Below are 24,640 nucleotides of genomic sequence, written 5' to 3' on the forward strand. Positions count from 1 at the left end.
AGATCCCAGCTGTACAATATTTTATAGAGTTTAGCTTAGAGGTGAGAGAGCATACTCGATAGGATGCATCATTTTCGGCTCAGTTCCTGAAGTCAAACCTAATAGCTGTTTGCACAGAACAGTAATAACTGGGTTATTTTGACTTACTATGAATAAGCAACATACTGATACATACAACTTGTTCACAGCTGCAATTCTTCTTCCACTGTGTAAGCAAAAAAGACTAACTACATAGAATCAACTTGAAAAAGTCTGCTTATTAGAATCCCTACATCATTACCACCAAACAAACTGAGATTTTAAGCCATCAGTAAACCAACACTACAAATTGAATATTATTATTTATTTATTTGTCATATTTTTATTACTGCCCATCTCCCCCACTTGGGGGACCCTGGGTGGTTCACAATAAAACAGTATAAAACACAATAAAATCAGAATAATATCAATAAATACACATATAAAATATAATAAAATCCAAGTGATGGCAGATCTAATTCTACCCAAAGGGGACTGGAACCAGTCCCAGCAGGACTAGGGAACCAACCAGCCCCCAAGAGTGGCTCTTCCTCTCCCCACTCCAGGCAAGGTGACAAAACCAGGTCTTCAGATGTTTCCTGAAATCCAGAAGAGAGGAGGCCAACCTCACTTCCAGGGGAAGGATGTTCCAAAGGGTGGGAGCTGCTACAGAGAAGGCCTGCCTCCTGGACCCCGCCAGATGGAATTTTCTTGCAGACGGGGTCCATAGCATACCCTCTCTGCATGACTGGGTGGGACAGGTTGATGTAACAGGGATGAGACGGTCCCTTAGGTAACCTGGACCCATGCCATGTAGGGCTTTAAAGGTGAGAACCAACACCTTGAATTGGACCTGGAAGCAAACTGGCACCCAATGCAGCTCGCGGAACAAGGGAGTAATATGTGCTGATCTTGAGACACCAAAAACTGCCCGCGCGGCTGCATTTTTGACCAGCTGTTGCTTCCGGATACTCTTCAAGGGTAGCCCCATGTAGAGCACATTACAGTAGTCTATATGGGAGATTACCAGGGCATGAGTGACCGTTTGAAGGGCCTCTCGCTCCAGGAAGGGGACTAACTGGCACATAACACGAAGTTGCGCAAAGGCCCTCCTGGCCATGACTGCTACCTGCTCTTCGAGCAGGAGTCTTGAGTCCAAGAGGACCCCCAAGTTATGCACCAGGTCTGTCTGGGGCAGTGCAACCCCATCCAGAACCAAAGATGGCAAATTCCTAGGAAATGCCGTCATTCCTTCCTAATCAGTTTGAAGTGCTCATGCAAAGAATGGAGCAAACCAACATTTTATCCATAGAAACCTAGGATAAATCAAGCATATTAAATGTGTAGCAATAAAATAACATAAAGGAAAGATTCAGATGCTTCTATCAGTGATTATAGATCTGACTTCAAACATACTCTATCTACAGAGACATCATTAAGCTAGTTTAAAGACAATTAAAACTAAAGAGTGCATGCTCTCTGTCTCTCTCTTCCTTAATGAGTATGGTATCTGTCACAGTTATAGAAGGACTACATAATTTGCTTCTAGAGGAGCTTTTTTCCATTTGTCTATTTGGCTCACCATAAACTTATGTTTAATATCTGCCTTTTCCAGGCAAAGCTTAACATCAGCTTAAAGACAAAGACAAATAGAGGTTCTGACCAAGTGAAAAAGTACCCCCCTTTTTTTTTGAGAGGGAGAGACAAAGAGCTGTTTCCAAAAAGAGCTTCAGAGTATCTTGTTGCAGATGAAAATATATCTAACACAAAGCACAGATAAAAATAGTATGAACTTACCATTAAAATTTACTGCCCGGATGTAACTAAGCAACTCTTTGCCATCAATTGTACTCATGCGAGGACAGAGTCCAATGTATCCAGGGCAAAGTTCTTTATGCATGTTGTGTAATGCATATGCCATAGAGTAGACAGCATCAATGACAAACTGAACCTTTCCTTCTTGTTCATAAGCAGAATCTCTTGCAATTCTTTCCAATCCTGTGAAAAAGAAGAGAGACAAGGAAACAGTTTGCTAGCATGGACACTGACACAAATCCATATATTGAATACTCCATGTTGTACAAGAAGGTTCTGAACTCAAAATTAATTACATATCCCTGGCAGATTGAATGCTTCAACAGAGTTAATATTCACAATGTATTTCAGCTGCTAAATAAGAAGCTGAGAAAAGTGCAACAACTTATTTTGATAATAGAAGAAAGGGAATCCTACGAGACTCCTGGGATTAATTACTTATGGGTAGAATTATTGTTCAGTATTGTATAAAGCAGTATTTTTCAAACTTGGCAACTTTAAGATGTGTGGACTTCAGCTCCCAGACTTCTGGCTGGAGAATTCTGGGAGGTGAAGTCCACACATCTTAAAGTTGCCAAGTTTGAAAAACGCTGGTGTAAAACAACATACAAATCTAAGTTAGACAGTCTTCCTCAGCAGCAAATCTATAGAAAGTTCAAGAATTGGAACTGTTTGATAATCAGAGATTATTAAGGTTTTGTTCAAGCACTAGTTTGGGAAGAGAACATTAAATGAAGTTCACATTAAATGTAACTAAACAAATATCTACACCACCCATGCATATGCAGATGATTATATTCAGGCCATTGGATGAAAGAATGCTTTAATTTTTATCACAGAAATGTACCAGACCTGTTAGAAATATGATCACTGTATCTGCCATCAGACTTCCAACCTCTGTCTTACAAATGAGGTGGCGGAAGGAGGGACTATTTTAAGAAACAGAACCTACTCAGAATGTTGTTTCCAAACACTTTGTTTTTAGCTTAGTGATTCTCACTGAACAGCTGGCTAATTATATTTATACTTTTTTTACAGCATTCACATCATTCATTTTTAATTTAAATGGATAGAATGCCTTTTTATTCTCTACATCTATTTCCTGCTTAACATACCACATTGGAAGGAGGGTTTAGTTCAGTCCATATGGGGCCATTATTTGTACAGGTAGTCCTTGACTTATGATCAGAACTGGGACTGGACCTTCCATCACTAAGCAAGGTGGTTGTTGAGTGAGTCATGCCCGATTTTATGATCATTTTGCTCTGGTTGTTAAGCAAATCTCATGGTCATTAAGCGAATCCAGCTTCCCCCATTGACTTTGCTTGTCAGAAGCTGACTGGAAAGGTCACAAATGGCAATCACGTGACCCCAGGATGCTGCAACTGTCATAAATTCATGCTGGTTGCCAAGTGCCTGAATTTTGATCATGTGACTGCAGGGATGCTTTGACAGTTTTAAGTGTGAGGACCAGTCACAAGCCACTTTTTTCAGCACTGTCATAACTTCGAACGGTCACTAAATGAATGATCGTGTAAAGATTTCCTCTATAAGAATGGCTTATGGTTCCTTACTTCTAGGCCAGTGTTGGATGGGTGGGCAATTATGGGGGTTGAAGTCCACACATCTTAATACTGCCAAGGTTGAGAAACACTGTTTTAAACAAAAACTATGATAGATATAAACTGAGGTCTACATATAGCTCTTTTACAGAGTGATTTTGATTGCCCACATTTTAAGATTTTTGGAGAATTTGACCACATAGCACTATTCAATTTATGGCATCAATTGCTGTTATTCTCATGCAAAAATTAAAATATAAATATTGAGCACTATATTTGGGTTTGTTTTTAATACTTGGTCATACATAATTGATACAGATTAACCCTAAGTATAATTCTTAAAGCCCAGAAAAAGGCAATTTAGGAAGACAAATATTTGATACACTTAAGGACAAGGCATAAGTGTTTATCTCTGAATCATCCAAGCTAATCACATTGTTAGTTAAAGGCAGTGCTGAAGAATAAGTTAGTGAAGAAGGCTCCAAGATCTTCCTGGAGTTGTCTACTGAAGGGACTAAGCATAAATGAATTGAAAAGGAGTTCTGTGACTGCTGCGCTACTCCAAGAAGTCATCTGTTTTATGCTCACCAACCTTACTACTTTCATTATTCAGCACACAATCAGAGCCTTAAAAGTAGATATGAGAATAAAGGTATAACCAAACAAATGAATAGCAGACCTGTAAAAGGACAAGTATACTTTTTCATTGCACTTGGCAGTTGAACCCCATTTATTTTTCAGACTGATGTTTGCCAGGTAAATGACTAAAGATGCCACTAAAGATCTACCTTATTAATATAAGTGCTTTCTAGGTCCAGCTGTCCACAAGAGGGTTCGGTGATGTCAAAATGGCAGCACAACTGGGGTTATCAAGTCCTGCCCCTTTTTAACACATGACATACACATTTCATGCATGTAAAAAGGGGCAGGGCTTTGATTACCCCATTGCATCTGCCGTTTTTGTATCACTGCCCCGTGGCCTTCAGATACCTGTATTCCTAGGATCAGAAATAGAAAATGATTATGGCTTGGAGGTTAGAATTCAGCAGGAGCCCTTGTTAGAAGTTATACTCCTGGGTATAGATGTGCTGCTAAAATAATACTAGGTAATTAAGTAGCAGAAAGTCCTTTGAAAAAGAAAGTATAGTTGTCTCGGATGCAGAGTATGGACTCAGCACAGCTATTGGTGAGTACTGGCAGACATTTATAATATTTAAAGTAAAATAGAGATTAGAGAGCCAGTTTGGTGTAGTGGTTAAGGCATCAGGCTAGAAACCAGGAGACCGTGAGTTCATCCTGCCTTAGGCACAAAGCCAGCTGGATGACCTTGGGCCAGTCACTCTGTCTCAGCCCTAGAAAGGAGGCAATGGCAAACCACTTCTGAAATCTTGCCAAGAAAACTGCAGGGACTTGTTTAGGCAGTTGCCAGGAGTCAAAACTGCCTCAAAAGTGCACCCGTGCACGCACACACAGACACACAAATTAGATTAAGAAACACATATAGGAAAGCCTCACTTCTATCTAAACTACATCTTGAAGATGGAGAGGAAAAAAAAAGGTGTTTCTTTTTTTCTCTTAAACAAAGAGACTAATTCATTAACAGCAGGCCAGGTAAGAAACAGAAACAGGGACTATGTATGAAGAAACTTACCCTCATCTCTCTTTACTATTGGTCAAAGCAGCTCATAGGCACAAAGAGATGATGAATTCTCCAACACTATAGATCTATCCATTCAAATATATCAATTTAAAAACCCACTTGAAATGCCCTCTATTTGCAACTCTTTTCACTTTTACTTTACATAATGGAATATATTTTCTAAGAAAACCTGCTTTGGTTCCAATCTGCAATGTATATAATTGCAGTGATTGTGTATGATATTTACCCATTTATATTAGTGTGAAACAGATTACTTATTCCAAATATGCTTCATTAGTTATATGTTCATATGTTCATATGTTTAATTAGTGAGTGACCATTGCTCAAGCGGACCCTGCCATAGCGCAGGAATAGCGCTAGGAAGAAGTAGAGTGAGTGACCATTGCTCGGTTTGTGATCATGTTTTGTTGCCAACCAAGAACTAAAGTTTGTATTTTCTTTCTTCATGTCTGAAGGGCGAAATTATACTTTCTGCCCTTCTTCTAAAGCTGGGAAAGCTTGGAACTGTGATTCCTCATGCTATCTAAATTGGAAGCTATAGTAAGCAAGTTCAAACTAGCTAATTTCTCAAATGAGAGAGAGGTAGGAAACAGTGGAAATGCACAAGCTTCATTGTGGGCATTTAAATCACCAAACTCCCATTTTTCTATATTCATTAAAAATTAGTTATGACTAAATAAACACCATAAATATTCCATCCATTTTTGTACATTATGCCTCCATTCTCAATGTTGTCTTAAAATGTTTTTCCTTAAAAGATCCAAAATCATCCATAAGGAAAACATGTTTGTTCTTTATCACTACTAAAAATATAGGAAATGTAATGTTTCCACTCCAGTGCTTCCACTAAATACTGCCCTTTTTAGTCATAAACATACATCTTGTAAATCTTAAAGCTTCAACACATTTGTAATAGAAAATCAATCAGAGCCGCTTCTCAATGTCATCAGTAAACCCTTCAGAGCAAAACCAAAAACAAAAAAGAAGTTATCTGCATGGAAGTGGAAGCACAAAAGGACAAGGGTTGTCAGAATGAAATCAGATGTAGCCTTAGGTTACACCGAATTAACCTTGACCCTGGATGCTATATATAACATTAAATCAGAGCATAACTTCTGGAATTTTTACCAATCCCTTTTCCAGAGGTGGCTGATACTTCCGTCTAACTAAGTAACATACTGCATCTGTGTGTTTTGTGTGTGGATATGCACTGGGAAGTATAGAATGTGGGGAATAAATTATGTTAAGGAGCTCAGGGATTTGTCCCTGTTAGCAGGATAGCACCATAAAAACTGAACAGTACAGGAGCAAATTTGGAATGGCAAAAGAAAGTAGGACAGATCAGACTGGAGGTTATGGGAGTGGGGAGAGGAATCATGCAGAAAAATATATTTCAAATGCATCCATCTGGAAGAGGTAGCTGGGGAGCACCTTGCAGTACTGCTGAGTGTTCCATTCTTAAACTCTTCCTCCTGGCCAAGTGACCCCAAAGATTTGGAAAGAATTCCAGAAGTCATGCTCTGTGTGCTTTCTCAAATTGTTTAACTAAAGGAAGATACCCCAAATCATCGATGTTGTGCTCTGAATGTTAAAGCTCTGTTTGATATCTTGAAAGTCAATTTCTTATGCTTGAAACTTGACTCTTGGTACACATCCAGGTTTTCTTCTTGACAACAATATGGAACTGTCTTCCCATTGTTTTCTTCTTGGGATATGGTTTTAATGTCTAAGTCTAGTCTACAGACCTGGAATCTTCTGATGATCTGCATCTACAACTAACTAGGTCTGACCCATTTAAGCTTTTTCAAGATCAGCCAAAGTCAGGATGGTGTTGCCACCTGTTGAGTCTCTTAAACCATTTTAAAAGTAATGCCTCCTTTGATTCAAGCTTGATTCCATGGACAGTGATTTCATGAATGGTCAATATAGTTTCCATATAGTTTTATTGACAACAATATAGAAGTGATTTGCTTTTACCGTCATCCCATTTTATTCCATTGAGTTGATATTCTCTGGTGATTTCCACCTAAGCTTGAGACACACATTTTCTGGAATCAAAGCACTAAAAATAATACTTAAAGTAACACTGAAATTAAATTTCTTGACAAGCATTTATGCAACCTGAACTTCGTAGAAACATATAAAGGCTGGATATGAATCTTTAATGATATCCAATTAAGGAAAAATATATTAAGTCCACTTTTCTAGGATTATTTTTTCAGTCAAACTCAAAATCATTGTTCAAAGGTCTACTTTCTTGTCTATACAAGTAATAGATAGCTAACCTCTTTATTTGCAACATCTTTTATTTTTTTAATCCCTTGCAACACCCATAGATCACATTGTGACATCAATTAGAAACAAGTTTATTATTTAATTAACTTAGTATATCCTTCTCTTATTACTGAACTAATGCAATAATGTGGTTGGGCCTCCTCCCTTCTCAGAAAAGCTTTAAGATTTAAGCTTTCTTAAAGCCACAGACTATCTTTCCTCTTCCTAAATGTATACAAAGAACAAAGCTGCTATGAATATTATCTAATTGTTTCAAGAATCTAAAATAGTAATTTAATTGGATGACAGTGACATATCAACTTAATTGGCTGTAAAATTTAATTATAGCTGTACTTCCTAAAATAAATCTTAATATATAGCTTTAAAACAATATATGTCATGAGTACTGATGGCGAGCAGGAGGGGGCCTCTATCCAGGGGGGAAAACGCATGCGTAGTACTGAGGAGTTAAGCAGCCATTCAAAGAGACACAGAGCAGACCCGCCTTGACTTTTGGGGTTTATCTGTCTGGGTTTTTCCCACGCTTCTTCAGTTTGTTAGGATTTTCTGTCTTATGTAGCAGTAATAAACACTAGAGACCTATTCCTCGTCTCAGTGTGATTCCTGACTGTTAGGACAATATATATTGTAAAAGCCATAAATACAAGGCAACCCGGCCACAAAAATATGTCTTGCTTTCAGAATCTTTATTATTAAATATATTTGTGCTTAGCACAGGAAACCAAATTATAACTTTCCCAATTTAAATTTAAAGCCACCACGTCCACATATGCTAGTTCTTAGTTCAATTATAGTTGTGTGTCTTGCATTTCTATAGGCATTGCCAAGACACTTGGCTTGGGACAAAATTAATGCCTTGAACAGTTGTAGAGGAGTAAAAATTTAATTCCTCAGTGGATTAAAGGGACTCCCTTTCTGGAAACTGTTGATACATTCAAATCCATACCAGCTAACCCCAAAAGGGTTCTAATTGATTGGCTAGTCCAAAGCCTTGGCTAGTCCAAAGCCTTGTCTAATTCTGAATCCTTGTCCTCTTCATTCCTTGTGTTAGTTTGTATTTTTCACTAACTCTCTTTTCTATGGAGGGTAAAAATCTAGTTATTTCCTGTAAAAGATCATGACTGTTAATGAAGCTACAGAATCCATATACAATCTCCTAAGCATGAGTACACACATCCCAGTATCTTGAAACTTATTTAAATATTTCTATAAATGCTTAAATATCACAAGTGTTCCCACATCCATTTCCATTTCAAAGATGCAAATGACACTTGATCAAAATGGAGATACAATTCCTTGACTGATGGACTTTAGTCGTTCTGGTGTTGTATCACATAATATTTCCAGAGCTAACAATTCATAGATATTTTAATTCAGTCTTTAGTCTAGGGCTGTATAGCAATTTAATTAATACTGGCCTGGCTGAATCTATTCTGATCATGGGGCCATACTTCGTAACTCACTAGTTATCAGTCCTGCAAGAAATCACATTTATTTATATCTGAGGCTGCAAAATATCTGCCAGTAATTATATTTTGGAGTAAAAAAAAGTGAATCTGATTTTATAGCTATCAAGCGTTTGGCATAATATAAACTTTTGTTATGGTAAGAAATATTTGGCAACAGTAGCTCCACTTTCTCTCAGTAGTTCTATTATAAAGGGATCATAAAGATAAGAACAGATTAAGTAAAATGAAAGACCACTATGACTATTTTAACAGGCAGAGATATTCATGTACAGAGATACATGTACATGCCTACAGGGAAATTAAATGAAAGGATCTGAATCTTAGCCTAAAATTGAAATGTACCTGTTTGGAAGCTGAATATAATAGTGATAGGAAGGCTAATACATGTGTTTTCATAAGTGAAGATAAAGGTGTGTGAAAGAAATGTGTTCTTTTAGCAAGAGCCTTATTCACAGGATTTTAGTTGAAACCCCAAGGACATCATTCTGTTTCTGGTCTTCCTTGCTCTTCTCACATCTTTTATCAATTTTCTTTCCAATTAAGGAAGAAAATATGGAGTAGCTGATCAACTTGGTTTTAGTCATAGCACCAAGCAGGCCTTTACCTCTGAAAGTACAAGAATCTAATGAACCCATGAATCATCTGCTGTTGTTTTTCAAAAAAAAGAAGTTCATGCAAGCTCTTTGCCATTGTTTCTGGTCTGTAATTTACTCAGATATAACTCCCATTCTCACTTATCATTAACCAATTCCACAAGATTAGCTCAATAGGATGACAGTGCAGTCCCATACATAACTACTGAGATCAGGGATGGAGAAGCAGCATGTGCTATTACAACAAACAGCCATATTAACATCAGCCAAACTTAGACAAGGAGAAAGGAAATGTAAGTGTATGCCAAAATTTGTACTTTTTTGAATTTTGTGATGCTTTTGTGATTTAAAAAAAAATTGTAAGATGCCCTAAGAAAAGTTAGTTTTGAAGGAAGGTCTTTTTCTTTTAAGAAAAATAGAAAAGTGTTACACCCAGGTAATAATAGTTCATAAAGTATATTAGTGCAAATAATAGACTATATATTGATAGAACATCACACTTATCAAGGAACGTTTGGAAAAGTATGTGTGTTAAGAAATGTGTGTTGTATGAATGTGTTCACACAAACACACACACACACACATGCAGTACTATGCCTTCATCCAAAATACATGTCTGGATTCATCACACATTTTGGTTTAATTTGTCAATATTCTCTTTTCTCTGATATGATTTCAAAATAATGTATCCCATCTCTTTCAGTATCCTTCTGAAATAATATGAAAGCAACAAGTAAATTAAGATTTAATATAGTGATTGGGAGGAATTCGGAGAAATTTGGTAAAAACGTAGAGGAGCATGGTAAAGGGAAAACACCAGCCTTAGCACCAGAGACTGAATATTTTTGGACTCAGTACCTGATAAATACAAAGCTCTGAGAGGACCAAATTTTGAATAGAGGAGAAAAGGAAGGTCAAGTAAAGTGAGAGAACACAAGCTGGTGATAGAAAGTGAAAGGTAGAACTGGTGGACTTTTCCATTCAAGTTTGTAAAACTTCCTCAACTTTTCAAAGAGGCCCAGCTTTGAAACACTTTGCTTCCCTATTGGAGGACTGAGCCATTCCATCAAAACTGATGCCAGCTCAGAAGCAAAACAACTATACAAAAGGCCCAGGGAATACAGAAAATAATCTGGGAAAAGAGGAATGATTTGCATGATGAAATAGACTACAGGGCTATTAAGCATCCCAGAAAAGGTGATGAACAAGGCCTCCTTAAAGGAGCACCATCTTTTCCCAGGTTACGCAGCTGACCTTGCATAGCTGCTTAAAAGAGGTGGAGATAAGTGCTACTTTTGTGTGTACTCCAAAGGAACTTTTTGGAATCAAATCCAGAAGAATATAGCTGCATTACACAATCAGTGATATTAGATTCGCTATCATGATGCCCTCCAAATTTGTTGGTCAACTCCATAACCTGTAGGTGAAGAGATATGGAAGATCAATTTATATGGAGAGATTTGGGATTATGTTATGTGAAAAGATTTGGGATTTATAAAACCAGAATTTCTGAATTTCTATGTGAGGTGTCTAAAATACAAATAAATCTTCACCATGGTGATGTTCACAAACGGTCATGCATAAATGCTTCCATTTCAGCTATACTATCACACTTACAGGAAAGTAGGTGGCAGATTGGCAATGCAATGGATGTTTTACCTCATTCTGTAAACACACAGCAAGAAGCTGACAGACATTACTGCTTGAGTAATAAGGACTGACTCACATAAGGACAGTAAAATTTGAATCAGCCATGATAAAATTTAATCTTTTTTGCATCTTCTCAATTATGACAGAGCAATAGAAACATCTGTGGTCTTCATCTATGTATATACACAAGGCTACACTTTTTTAAATGATTATTTTAAAAAAAATGGATGTAAAAGCAGGATTCTCTATCTTGTTTTTATATGTTCACATCAGGAAGATAGCATCCATATTTGTACTCAGCAAATTCAGGATCTCTGTTACTGTCTCACACACAAACATGCACATATTGGTATGGCTATTTATTATTATTATTACTATTACTATTATTACACTTCAGCAAAGGATCGTTACCTTCTCGTGGTGCTGGAGCTTGAGCACCTCAATGATGCCATGAGCTAAACCATGAAGGGCCACCCAAGATGGGAAGGTCATGACAGAGAGGTCAGACTAAATGCGATCCCTGGGAAAGGTAATGGCAACCCACCCCAGTATTCTTGCCGTGAAAACTAAATGGATCAGTACAACCAGAGATATGTCGGTATACCATCGGAAGATGAGACCCCCAGGTTGGACGATGGTCAAAATGCTACTGGAGAGGAACAGAGGATGAGCTCAACTAGCCCCAGACGTGATGATGCAGCTAGCTCAAAGCCGAAAGGACGGCTAGCGGCCGACGGTGCTGGTGGTGAACGGCGAATCTGATGTTCTAAGGATCAACACACCATTGGAACCTGGAATGTAAGATCTATGAGCCAGGGCATATTGGATGTGGTTATTGGTGAGATGTCAAGATTAAAGATAGACATTCTGGGCGTCAGTGAACTGAAATGGACTGGAATGGGCCATTTCACATCAAATGACCACCAGATCTACTACTGTGGACAAGAGGACCACAGAAGAAATGGAGTAGCCTTCATAATTAATAGTAAAGTGGCTAAAGCAGTGCTTGGATACAACCCAAAAAACGACAGAATGATCTCAATTTGAATTCAGAGCAAGCCATCTAACATCACAGTGATCCAAATATACGCCCCAACCACAGATGCTGAGGAAGCTGAAGTAGAGCAGTTCTATGAGGATCTGCAGCACCTACTGGACAACACGACTAAACGAGATGTTATTTTCATCACAGGAGACTGGAATGCTAAGGTGGGCAGTCAAATGAAACCTCGAATTACAGGTAAGTATGGCCTGGGAGAACAAAACAAAGCAGGACATAGGCTGATAGAATTTTGCCAAGACAATTCACTCTGCATAACAAACACTCTCTTCCAACAACCTAAGAGACGGCTTTATACATGGACTTCACCAGATGGACAACACCGAAATCAGATTGATTACATCCTTTGCAGCCAAAGGTGGCGGACATCTGTACAGTCGGTAAAAACAAGGCCTGGAGCTGACTGTAGTTCCGATCACGAACTTCTTCTTGCACAATTTAGGATCAGACTAAAGAGATTAGGGAAGACCCACAGATCAGCTAGATATGAGCTCACTAATATTCCTAAGGAATATGCAGTGGAGGTGAAGAATAGATTTAAGGGACTGGACTTAGTAGATAGGGTCCCAGAAGAACTCTGGACAGAGGTTGGCAGCATTGTTCAGGAGGCGGCAACAAAATACATCCCAAAGGAAGAGAAAACCAAGAAGGCAAAATGGCTGTCTGCTGAGACACTAGAAGTAGCCCAAGAAAGAAGGAAAGCAAAAGGCAACAGTGATAGGGGGAGATATGCCCAATTAAATGCAAAATTCCAGAGGTTAGCCAGAAGAGGTAAGGAATTATTTTTAAACAAGCAATGCACGGAAGTGGAAGAAGACAATAGAATAGGAAAGACAAGAGACCTCTTCCAGAAAATTAGAAACATTGGAGGTAAATTCCAGGGAAAAATGGGTATGATCAAAAACAAAGATGGCAAGGACCTAACAGAAGAAGAAGAGATCAAGAAAAGGTGGCAAGAATATACAGAAGACCTGTATAGGAAGGTTAACAATATCAGGGATAGCTTTGATGGTGTGGTCAGTGAGCTAGAGCCAGACATCCTGAAGAGTGAGGTTGAGTGGGCCTTAAGAAGCATTGCTAATAACAAGGCAGCAGGAGACGACGGCATTCCAGCTGAACTGTTCAAAATCTTGCAAGATGATGCTGTCAAGGTAATGCATGCTATATGCCAGCAAATTTGGAAAACACAAGAATGGCCATCAGATTGGAAAAAATCAACTTATATCCCCATACCAAAAAAGGGAAACACTAAAGAATGTTCAAACTATCGAACAGTGGCACTCATTTCACATGCCAGTAAGGTAATGCTCAAGATCCTGCAAGGTAGACTTCAGCAGTTCATGGAGCGAGAATTGCCAGATGTACAAGCTGGGTTTAGAAAAGGCAGAGGAACTAGAGACCAAATTGCCAATATCCGCTGGATAATGGAAAAAGCCAGGGAGTTTCAGAAAAACATCTATTTCTGTTTTATTGACTATTCTAAAGCCTTTGACTGTGTGGACCATAACAAATTGTGGCAAGTTCTTAGTGGTATGGGGATACCAAGTCATCTTGTCTGCCTCCTGAAGAATCTGTATAACAACCAAGTAGCAACAGTAAGAACAGACCACGGAACAACGGACTGGTTTAAGATTGGGAAAGGAGTACGGCAGGGCTGTATACTCTCACCCTACCTATTCAACTTGTATGGAGAACACATCATGCGACAAGCTGGCCTTGAGGAATCCAAGGCTGGAGTTAAAATCTCTGGAAGAAACATTAACAATCTCAGATATGCAGATGATACCACTTTGATGGCTGAAAGTGAAGAGGAACTGAGGAGCCTTATGATGAAGGTGAAAGAAGAAAGTGCAAAATCTGGCTTGCAGCTAAACCTCAAAAAAACCAAGATTATGGCAACCAGCTTGATTGAGAACTGGCAAATAGAGGGAGAAAATGTAGAAGCAGTGAAAGACTTTGTATTCCTAGGTGCAAAGATTACTGCAGATGCTGACTGCAGTCAGGAAATCAGAAGATGTTTAATCCTTGGGAGAAGAGCAATGACAAATCTCGATAAAATAGTTAAGAGCAGAAACATCACACTGACAACAAAGGCCCGCATAGTTAAAGCAATGGTGTTCCCTGTAGTAACATATGGCTGTGAGAGCTGGACCATAAGGAAGGCTGAGAGAAGGAAGATAGATGCTTTGGAACTGTGGTGTTGGAGGAAAATTCTGAGAGTGCCTTGGACTGCCAGAAGATCAAACCAGTCCATCCTCCAGGAAATAAAGCCAGACTGCTCATTTGAGGGAATGATATTAAAGGGAAAACTGAAATTCTTTGGCCACATAATGAGAAGACAGGACACCCTGGAGAAGATGCTGATGCTAGGGAGAGTGGAAGGCAAAACGAAGAGGGGCCGACCAAGGGCAAGATGGATGGATGATATTCTAGAGGTGATGGACTCGTCCCTGGGGGAGCTGGGGGTGTTGACGACCGACAGGAAGCTCTGGCGTGGGCTGGTCCATGAAGTCACGAAGAGTCAGAAGCGACTAAACGAATAAACAACAACAACTATTATTACAAACAAACTTTCCCCCTTCCCTATTATGAAAAGTAATTGGCCATAGATTTCAGTGGGAGTGAATTAGTTCCATGCTATGTTTTAGGAATAAAACAAAATAATTTGGCAATGTCCATTATCATAATTAACATTCCAAGAAAAGACTCCATAGTTTGGCAATTTGTATACAAATGTATGTATGTATGTATGTATGTATGTATGTATGTGACTCTTTTACTTAAACAAAAAGGGATATTTTAGAGCTTAAAAATGTTTGAATTTAAAAATGAGTGTGGAGGTAGAGTGGAGGGGCAGGTTAAAAGACCCCTTACAGAAAGTTGTGTACAATAGCTCCAAATACTACATAACCGATTGTTTCCAACTTTTCTATTCAAAATCAAAAGTGAATTCAAAAGAATAATACAGTTTGTTTTTTACATTGATACATTGATCAATTTCTTATATACAATACAAGATGCACAAAAAAATGTACTAACAGTATGGCCCATAGGATATCCTGTTTTTAGCATTTCTGGCACTTAGTTATAACAACCTCTTCTAGATATCTGACCATATTTTTTAACATTATTATTTTTGGATTTTAATTAATTCACTTCCCTAATGTGCCAGATTAAATGTGAAGATTTCTGGAATGTTGTTTAAGAAACATAATGTGCTTATGCTAATAGAGGAAGGTATGAAGCTGTTTTTAGTTTACTGTACCAGTTGTTTGATTAATTCATCCAATCATCATAAAGATCAGTGCATAAAATAACGATTGCTTGTCTGATGGAACATGCTCAAACTGCTGTATTTCAGATAATGAGCTTCATAGAATAAATTAAAACCCAACTGCAGAAATAATGACTCAGAGCTGCAATGAAATGCACACAGGTGCACAGAGGCAGAGGTACACAAATTGACACCAACCAATGAGTGTTTAAAAAAAATGCTCTATTCTAGAGGAAACAGGAATCAGAAAAGCAAGTTCTAAAGACATTTAAAAATATTTTTTTGCAAATATTTACCCAAGATTTTGATGAAATGACCCCTTCACTTCACTGGACATGCAACCCAGACTGAAAACTCTGCTAGGGAGTGAGAGTGATTATAGCTGCAGCGTTGTATTAGATCCTTCAACTAAACATGTGGGATATGTCAACAAAAAGAGACTTCTATGGAGGAGAAGGTGCTTTAGTTCATGCAAACTCTGTGTTTTGCTGTAATGCATATGGTCCCAGAATTAACCTCAACCCTGAATAAGTGTGAAGAATTGTAGTTAAGAGAAGACACACACACACACACACAGGTCTATAAGTAGAACTGTCAGCCCTCCAAGGTAGACCAGACTAGGAAACCAAAGTCACACAAGCATTACTTTTATTATAAGGTTATTGTAACAGAATCTTGCAAATCAGAATGTGCCTCCCTCCCTTTATTGTCATGCGAACTAGGGAGAGTCTTGTCTGATATGTTTACTCAGGTTACAGATCTGGCCAGGACTCATACTTCTTTTATCTGACCATTGTCTTCACTAAGGCTCCTGTTCCTCAAGGTTATTTCTTCTGCCCATTATAAGAACCCAGAGATTTTTTTAAAAATACAACTCAGTAAGTATGGCATTATTCATTTAAATTCCGCTTGCCACATCTCTAATTGAGCATGACAGAAAATACAAAATAGAAAATTAAATATTTAGATGTATGTTCTTAATATTGAATAGTACCAACAGTTGCAACATCCTGAAGGTATTTTCTACTTTGGTACTATTGACTGGGGTCCAAGAAACTGCACAACCACTACATTACATCAAAAGGAGCTTTTGACTTTCATTTCCCAAACAGAAGGCAATTTCAAAATCAGCTTATTATTTCATAAGTGTTTAGTATGAAATGAAAAAGTAGAACTATATATTCTACTTTGTATGTACAAGTCTTTTCTCATGTCTGAAGCAACTACTTTCAAACTATTAGCTCTCAAATATCAGTCAATTAATTTAAGGGAGTATCCAAACTTTTCTAGATTTATCCCCTCACAAATAGGAAAAATTCTAGATATAACTGCTAAGTTATATTTCAAGTTTCTATATATAATCATCTTTTATTTAGAAATGAGTATATTGACTCATTGAAATTTAAAGCCAGAAAAAGTTCTCCCTATGATTTTGTAGCATTTTTTTACAGGTGTGCACGGAAAAAAAACGAGACAGAAGGTGCCCCTGTCCTTCTCTCTTCGTATTTATAAGGAAGAACGTCAATAAATATTACATACCCTGAAGCTGGTTAAACCACACGTTTACTTGGAAATCATTATTGTGATCAAATGAAACTCTGGATGTAGTGTGTATAAGACAGCAGCCCCAGTATAATAAAGTTCATCTGCATGGGAATCTCACTGACTATCTATACAAGCTTTAAAAGAAGAAAATCCTTCAAAATCCATTTCTTTTTCTGGAGGCTTGTCCTTTACTGGTTGCATCAAGTCGCACTCCCAAACTTTTGAAAGTACAAGATAACAACACAAAATAGTGTAACAGAAGGAGAAGAACAATATGAGAGGGAACAAAAATGTTGTTCTCTCTACTTTTTAGCTGCTTATGATCCTGAAAACAAAATACATACCGTATTGAGAAGACCCGTAAACTATCAGCATGTTGCCATGTGGGTCAGGGCCGGCCCTAGACACTTTTGTGCCCTAGGCAAAGTCATATTCTGGTGTCCCCTATGGTTTGGATCATCTTCCTATTTTGTTAGGAATTTCAGAAAGTTGCCCTCTTGTTTCTTAATTATATTCAACTGTCGAATGGGTGCACTGGCTCACAGAGTGTGCCATTACCACTTTTCAGTTTTTTATTGTGTTTTTTTGGAAGTCTTTTCAATTTTGGTGCCCCCCAAGACATGGCAACCCTAGACTGGTGCCTACTTGGCCTTAGCCTAAAGCCAGCACTGCATGTGGTATGGTTTTTGAAGGCCTTTTATAAAACTAATTTCTTCTCTAAATAGAGATTTCATGCTATAAATCCACATTTTTTAAAAAAGTGGCATTTTGAATGTTTTCTAAAAATGTTTATTCTCAGAGCAAGACTTGTTGTGCCATGTCATTCATGCTTGGAATTTGCCCCCATAGAATGTCATGTTGAGCAGTACCTAGGGTAAAGAAAAATCCATCACAGATTCCTTAAAGCCAAGCCCTGAAACCATTGTAAGGTCAACATCTGTAGTTCTGAATATTATCAACTGGAAGCAAGCACAGGTGAGAGTTACTGCTTATGTGTTTGGCTTGTGAGCTTCCTAAATATACAGTTGGTTACTCTGGAAGAGAAGATTCTAGTCTGAATGGCCCCACTTACGTTATTTATTTATTAATCAAATTTATCACTCCCCATCTCCCAAAAGGGACTCTGGGCGGTTTACAATAAAAGATAGATAAAAATACAAAACTATAAAATATTATTATATATATATATATATATATAGAGAGAGAGAGAGAGAGAGAGAGTGTGTGTGTGTGTATGTATGTATATGTATATGTATGTATGTGTCTGTGTGTGTCTGTGTATATATATATATATATATATTATATGCTAATGCATCTAGGGATAGGCTATATTACTGAGTATTATCTCTTTCTATTTTTTGTCCATTTCATGTTTTCTGTCTTGGGGAGCTGGGCGGTCCCTTTTCATAGTGAAATTGTTGCTCAGTAGTAATGCCTGCAATTTGCACATGGCAAGCTCAGCCCATGCCATTAAAAGCAAAATGAACATCTTGGCTTATTGCTGAGATCAGGACTTTTCCTTTTCTTTGTCTTTGAAGTGCATTCTGGGGTCTATGGGGAAAAGGAGAAAAACTGAATTAAATTTGTTAGAAGTTAATTAATTACAGGTAATCCTCACTTAACTACCATTCATTTAGGGATGGTTTGGACTTACAATGGTGCTTAAAAAAACGGTTCACATTTATGATCATCACAGCATCCCATGGTCACATGATCACCATTTTCAACCTTCCCAGCCTGCTTCTGGCAAGCAAAATCAATGGGGAACTGCTTGATTCACTTAACGACTGCTGCAAAAAAGGTCATAAAATCATGTCAGATTCGCTTAATGACCTCTTTGCTTAGCAACCAAAATTCTGGTCACAATTGTGGTTGTTAAGCAAGGACTACCTGTAAATGCAGTAAATATGGTTATTTCTTTACACTGAAACTGACAATTCAGTGGAAGTTTTTGGAGGGGTTCTGGGATGGACCAAGGACTGGCAGCCCTAAACCCACGAATTGTACATCTCAAGAAAAATGGATATAGTATAATGCTGATTTCCATTTTGTCCCTCATTCCTTATTCCTAGGAATTGCTAATTCAGAATAATAATGGGAAGAAGGGACAGGGCCTTTTCCTGGGGCTGTAAAGCAGGAGGTTGAGCCTTCTGCTAGTTTAATGGTGATCCCAGCTTTGCAGTCATGTAAGGAGTGCACTCCAAAAGTAACTCAGTTAGGGGAGTTTGGAGCATTTTAAGAATGAAATGGGGTCTCCAAGACTTTTCCCCTCTCAAAAAATAAAAAATAAAAATGCAAAAAAAAGGCCAACGTTTTTGGGATTTTGTACGTCACATAGAGCTGCTGGGTTTTACTTTTTGCAACTCTGCTTTAAGAGAATGTTTCTAGATGTGATTGGAGAAAGGGGTGCAACTCAATGATAGAGTCCAAGCTTGGCATGTACATTAAGTTCCTATAATCATCAGACAAGGCTAGACAAAGTCCCATTTAATTTCCTGAAGAACTTCTTCCAGTCAGTATTGATATCCTGGACCAGATGTACTCCGATATGTACCATGAGTCTATGATTTAGTTTTGAACTAAGATGGCTGCCCCAATTCAGTTGGCAAATGATGGATTCTATTCTGGTTGTTTTCAGGCAAGTGTGGTGGTGGTGGTGGAGGGCAAACAAGGTTCATCCAACACCTCCCTTCCATACTTTTAAAAGCTACCAAGTCATATTATATTTTATCCTTCCTCTTGAATATTCTATTTAGTTATGGAGGAAAAAGCAAATGCTCTAGAAATATTTATCCAATCCAGAGGTAGTGATACGATAGACTCAGGGATGCTCTCTATTCACTAAGATCTTTTCTGCAGTCACCTATAGGATTGTATTAACAGATAAAGTGTCTTTCAAGCTGAATTTGACTCATAGAGACTTCATGGACACATAGCAATGTAGATTTGTTGGCAAAACTACGGAAGTAGTTGGTGATTGATGTTTTTCAACTTCCTAACCTAGTCACAGCCCTGGGATTGCATGAAATCTATTTTATATCCATGTGCTAAGTAGGTACAACCCTGCTTATTTGTTTAATATGAATCAAGGAAGATAAAATAATGCCACCTAAGTGAGCAAACATATACGTTATTATTTGTAATACTGAGTCAGAGCATAAAGGATAGACCTTCCTTCCTTCTGCTTTGACACCAGGTTATAAACATTCCTTTTTAAGGCATCATAGATACAGATAAAATCGGGCTGTTGTGACTGCGTTACAAGTAGGCCTAAAAATGAGTTTTGCATCAACATTCTAACAAAATTTGTCTGATTCTTTTCAACTGAGCCATTTTTTAAATCTGATTGTGGATTTCAATTTTTTGCTTTTATCTTCCTCTGTATAATAATATATTGGAGAAAACAACTATCAGTGTACTCTATTTTCATTCATATCCTTATCAGAATTCTATTCCTTAAATGTGCAAGTTAGTTGACAGGTATCAAAAATACCTGATTTGTCCACAAATTCACTTCATTGGAGCCTCAATTTTACAAGTCACTTAGAAACTCCCAGACAGAGAGAAAGACAGACAGATTGTTGCAGGCTAAAGTCACAGTATTGTATAATGACATGTATATGAACATTTGTTGACTGGTTTTAATAGATTTTTATTCTTGGTTTAGAGTCAGTAGGCAATCTAGCATATTATAAATAAAATCTAATAAAATTAAAACACAGGCTATAATATTATAAACAGTTTAACTGATCATAAATAAGTGATATTATATAGCATGCATATAACTGTATATACATATAATTTTAAACTATGTTCAGCTTGCAAAATAAAGATTTGGCATCACTTCAACTTATTAGAGAAACAAGGACAATAATGGCAATGATGCAGGGAAAGCATCCTGTCAATAGATTATTTTTAATAAAGTGAGAAGCCCAGACAAGTTATTCAAGCGAATATGTATATATAATGCAACCCTTGTATTTAACCTATTCAGGGTCTTTGGTTGCTCTGTTTTCTGAGATATATAAATATAAATATCCATCCACCCAAAGATTATTGTAATATTTACTGAAGTAGAAAGAGGAACCTAGTTTTTCTGATTTCACTGTATCAGTGTTTGTTCTCATACCATCCCTGTTACCCCAGAATGTATTATGCTAAATTCTCAGGGAAGGAAGGAAGGAAGGAAGGAAGGAAGGAAGGAAGGAAGGAAGGAAGGAAGGAAGGAAGGAAGGAAGGAAGATCACAGGAGTCCAAACCCTGTATAATGTCTGTGCCAAAAGCATGAAATTGGAAATATGATTTTTTACTCCAAGTTGGTATAAGATAGCCTGCTGTATTTTGAGTTGGATTCTACATGCAACCTAATGGTTGAACCACCAGAAATGTAAAATAACTATTTTAAAAATATTATGTTCTGTACTGATGCTGAGTTGTGTACACAGGCTATTTCAGTAGAATAAATTCAAGAGTCAAAAAAGAAAAGGAACCCATCACTTTATCTGGATCCAGGAACTTAGGACTTTAGCATTTTATACCATTCTCTTCTGCTAGTAATCATAACACAAGATTGAGGACAGACTGATTAGAAATTAGAATCTTGTTGTTTGGGGAAACAGAGATCATTCCCAAGATTTAGTTCTTTTAATGTACTCTTCCAACTGCTGTTTGTTTGTTGCTGTTTTATTATACATTTTATAGCAAAGATCTTCTATATCTTTTAGATCAGGAATTGCAGTGACCGCTAAGCAGTTTCCCCTCAAGGTGATGACCCCACTAGATTAAAAAAAATTACTGATGGAGATTTTTGTGTATAGTAGGAAGGTAGTACATTCTGGAGCTGAAACTGAGAAGAAAAGAGCAGTCTTTGTTCTTCACAGGAAATCATTGCACTGTCAGTTCCTCTAGAAATGAATGCTGTGAAACCACATTTTATGCACAGAATGTATATATGAGTAAATCAATGCTGTAAGTCTCTAGTGACCTCCTTCTACAGAAATTAAGCCTTGGGTAGATTACAATGCCTTGTATTTTTCCCCACACAGAAGTGTGGAATGCCTATGTAACAGCAGGCTTAAAGGAACTTAACGAAAGGTCAAGATGAAAACCAAGGGGAAAACTACGTAGCTCTACTACAAGTATCCAAGATACCCAAAATCAGTGTAGTAGATTATCAACAGCACTTTCTGACAGCAGTAGGAAAATGGTGTTCTTAACTTCCTATATAATTCCGTATCCTGAAACAGTTTGGCCAGTTTTGTGCAAATGATATGAAAATTAATGAGGAGCTGAGGCATGTAAGTGCCATGTAGTATTCCATCCCACCATTATTGTTGTTGTTTTGATGGTTAAAAGATTCAGAATAGATTAGAACCTTTATTGACATCAGTGACCAGTATCTAATAAAACTTGATACTATAAACAAACTACATATATGTAGGGAAGAATTAATTATAAAACTAACTAGGAATATGAATTAACTATACCTTTTACATATAACAGCAAATTTCATTTTACTTGAAGTAATAGAATCACATGTATCTGAAAGTAAAATTTGTAAATTGAACCAGTCAGAATGACTGAAGAATTTGTTTAACTGTGGGTCTATCAACTCTAAGCATGCATCAGCATAAAATAGGCCATATAATAAAATGTGATTTAAAGTTTCAACAGCCCCTTTGCGGCACCTTAACCCAAATGGAATGCCCTTATATCTCCCTTCTAAGGAGATCTGCTATAGTGAAGGCATTAAATTATGGAAGAGAATATGCCCTCCAATGTTGGGGAATTGTAACATGGCTTTGCCTTGATATTACTAATGCCAGCCTAATGACAAAGAGTTGCATTTGAGACACAGCAAGGAACTTGGAATATGCTCTTAAGAAATTTGATCTGGACTCTTTCTGGGGTAGTGAAGGAACTATATGCATGTTTTGAATAAGAGGAGGATGTCTTTGTTCATCCCCTGAATTTCTTGTGAGATAAACCATTGGGTATGGGAATTCAACTTAGCCCTGGACCTAATCTCATTCTAAACTTCTGCAAAAGAATAAAAGAAAGAAAGAAAAGGAAAATAATTTCTTTAAAAGTATGCAGCACAGAAGGCAGGATAAGGTACCTGCCTTGCAGGCTGGATTGGCTTTTTTGGTAAAGTTAAAGAAAAGACAGCCAGCCCTTCTTCAAGGTAAGATCCTGTCCTCTGTGATGAGAATTTTAAAAGTAATGCTCACTGCCATAACCCTGCAATCCAGTCACTCAGATTTTTAATTTTTGCCTTTTACAAAGGGGAAATTAAAGGCTACAAATACTTTGTGACCGTCCCGATTTAGACACTTGGGTTTGCTGTCATCGTTTCCTTTCTTCTCATCCTGGAACAGGGAAGTTTTCAAGAATAGGAGTATTTAGTTACCTGGGGATAAAAGACAGTTCCACCTGTTTCCAGTCACATTCCATCAGAAAAGTGTTTTTCAAACTTGGCAACTTTATGCTGGCTGGGGAATGCTGGCAGTTGAAGTCCACACATCTTAAAGTTGCCAAGTTTGAACAACACTGGCTTAGATAAACCCTGATGAACAGATTAAATCTTCCCTGTATTTAACCCCATTCAGCACAATCCCTTAATATTGTGAAGAAAGCCACATCAGCCCAACATTCAAATTATAAAATTTAGCAAGATTTGGGAAGAGTGAGCTGCGCAATTATCAAAGTATAGAAAGTTCTAGCTAAACCTTAACACTCTTTGCGCTATTTGTGATGACCCTAAGAAACTTATTAAACCACTGTGGATTTGGAATTCATTTTTTCATGGGCAAACACTTATTTTCCCTTGGAAAATAGTGCTGTGGTTGTCATAAGATCAGAAGAAAACAGTCTGAAATCAGAAAAGCTTATTACCAAAATAAAAGACGGGTGTCCCTCTTATCACAAAGAGAGTAGCTGCAAGCTAGTTACACCATGTAGGCGAGAGAAGGAGGCACAAGAATTTAAAACTTTTTTAATGTTTATTTATTATCAAATTTATATGGCCGCCCATCTCACAAAAAGTGACTCTGCACAGTGTACCACAATTAATTAAAACAAATATATAAAAACAGTCATTATTAAAAATATATTTTAAAAAACATGTGGCACAAGAGAGGATGAATCTTAACCATAGTAATGGAGCCACCTCAAGATCTCACCAGTCCCCTGGGACCCCAAGTCCTGATGACATAGCCAGGTCTTGAGGGACTTCTGGAACATTAACAAGGATGGAGCCAGCCTCACTCCCAGGGGGAGAATGTTATAAATAGGGATGTGATGGAATGTGTGTGTGACCTTGGAAGATGGGGAGAAGAGATGCTGCCTAGGGAATGATCAGTTAAACAAGAAAGGAGTCCATGACAAAGTAACAGTCAAAGGAAGAAACTTAGAAAGGAACAGTCCTAACCACTCAGGCAGTAAATAGGGAGGGCAGGAGATTTTTACTTTCAGGCTTGCAAGATTATGTAATGTAGCTTTACAATAAAGTGGAATTAGCTCATCTAGTCGTGTTTCCTGTCTGGTTTACCTCAGAGGGCTGACAGACAGTTGCTGGAATTCTTTCATAATAGCTTAATTAGTTTTTCTACAATAGATTTACTCATGAGATACTCTTGTATCCCTGAATGCTTATTTTGCCTGCATTTAGCTGTGCACCATGGATTCTACCTCCTGAGGA

General features: G+C 37.6%; 1 protein-coding gene across 1 annotated transcript in view; it reads right to left on the reverse strand.

Annotated features, from left to right (window-relative positions):
- The window catches only part of GRM8 (glutamate metabotropic receptor 8), a 494,048-nt gene that overhangs the window by 159,407 nt on the left and 310,001 nt on the right, over positions 1-24,640 (reverse strand). The window contains exon 6 of the mRNA XM_063309577.1: positions 1,816-2,016. Within this exon, the coding sequence (XP_063165647.1) occupies positions 1,816-2,016 (201 nt within the window). The remainder of the gene's footprint in view (positions 1-1,815; positions 2,017-24,640) is intronic.

This window comes from Candoia aspera, chromosome 7 (assembly GCF_035149785.1).
Source record: "Candoia aspera isolate rCanAsp1 chromosome 7, rCanAsp1.hap2, whole genome shotgun sequence".
NCBI classification, from domain to species: domain Eukaryota; kingdom Metazoa; phylum Chordata; class Lepidosauria; order Squamata; family Boidae; genus Candoia; species Candoia aspera.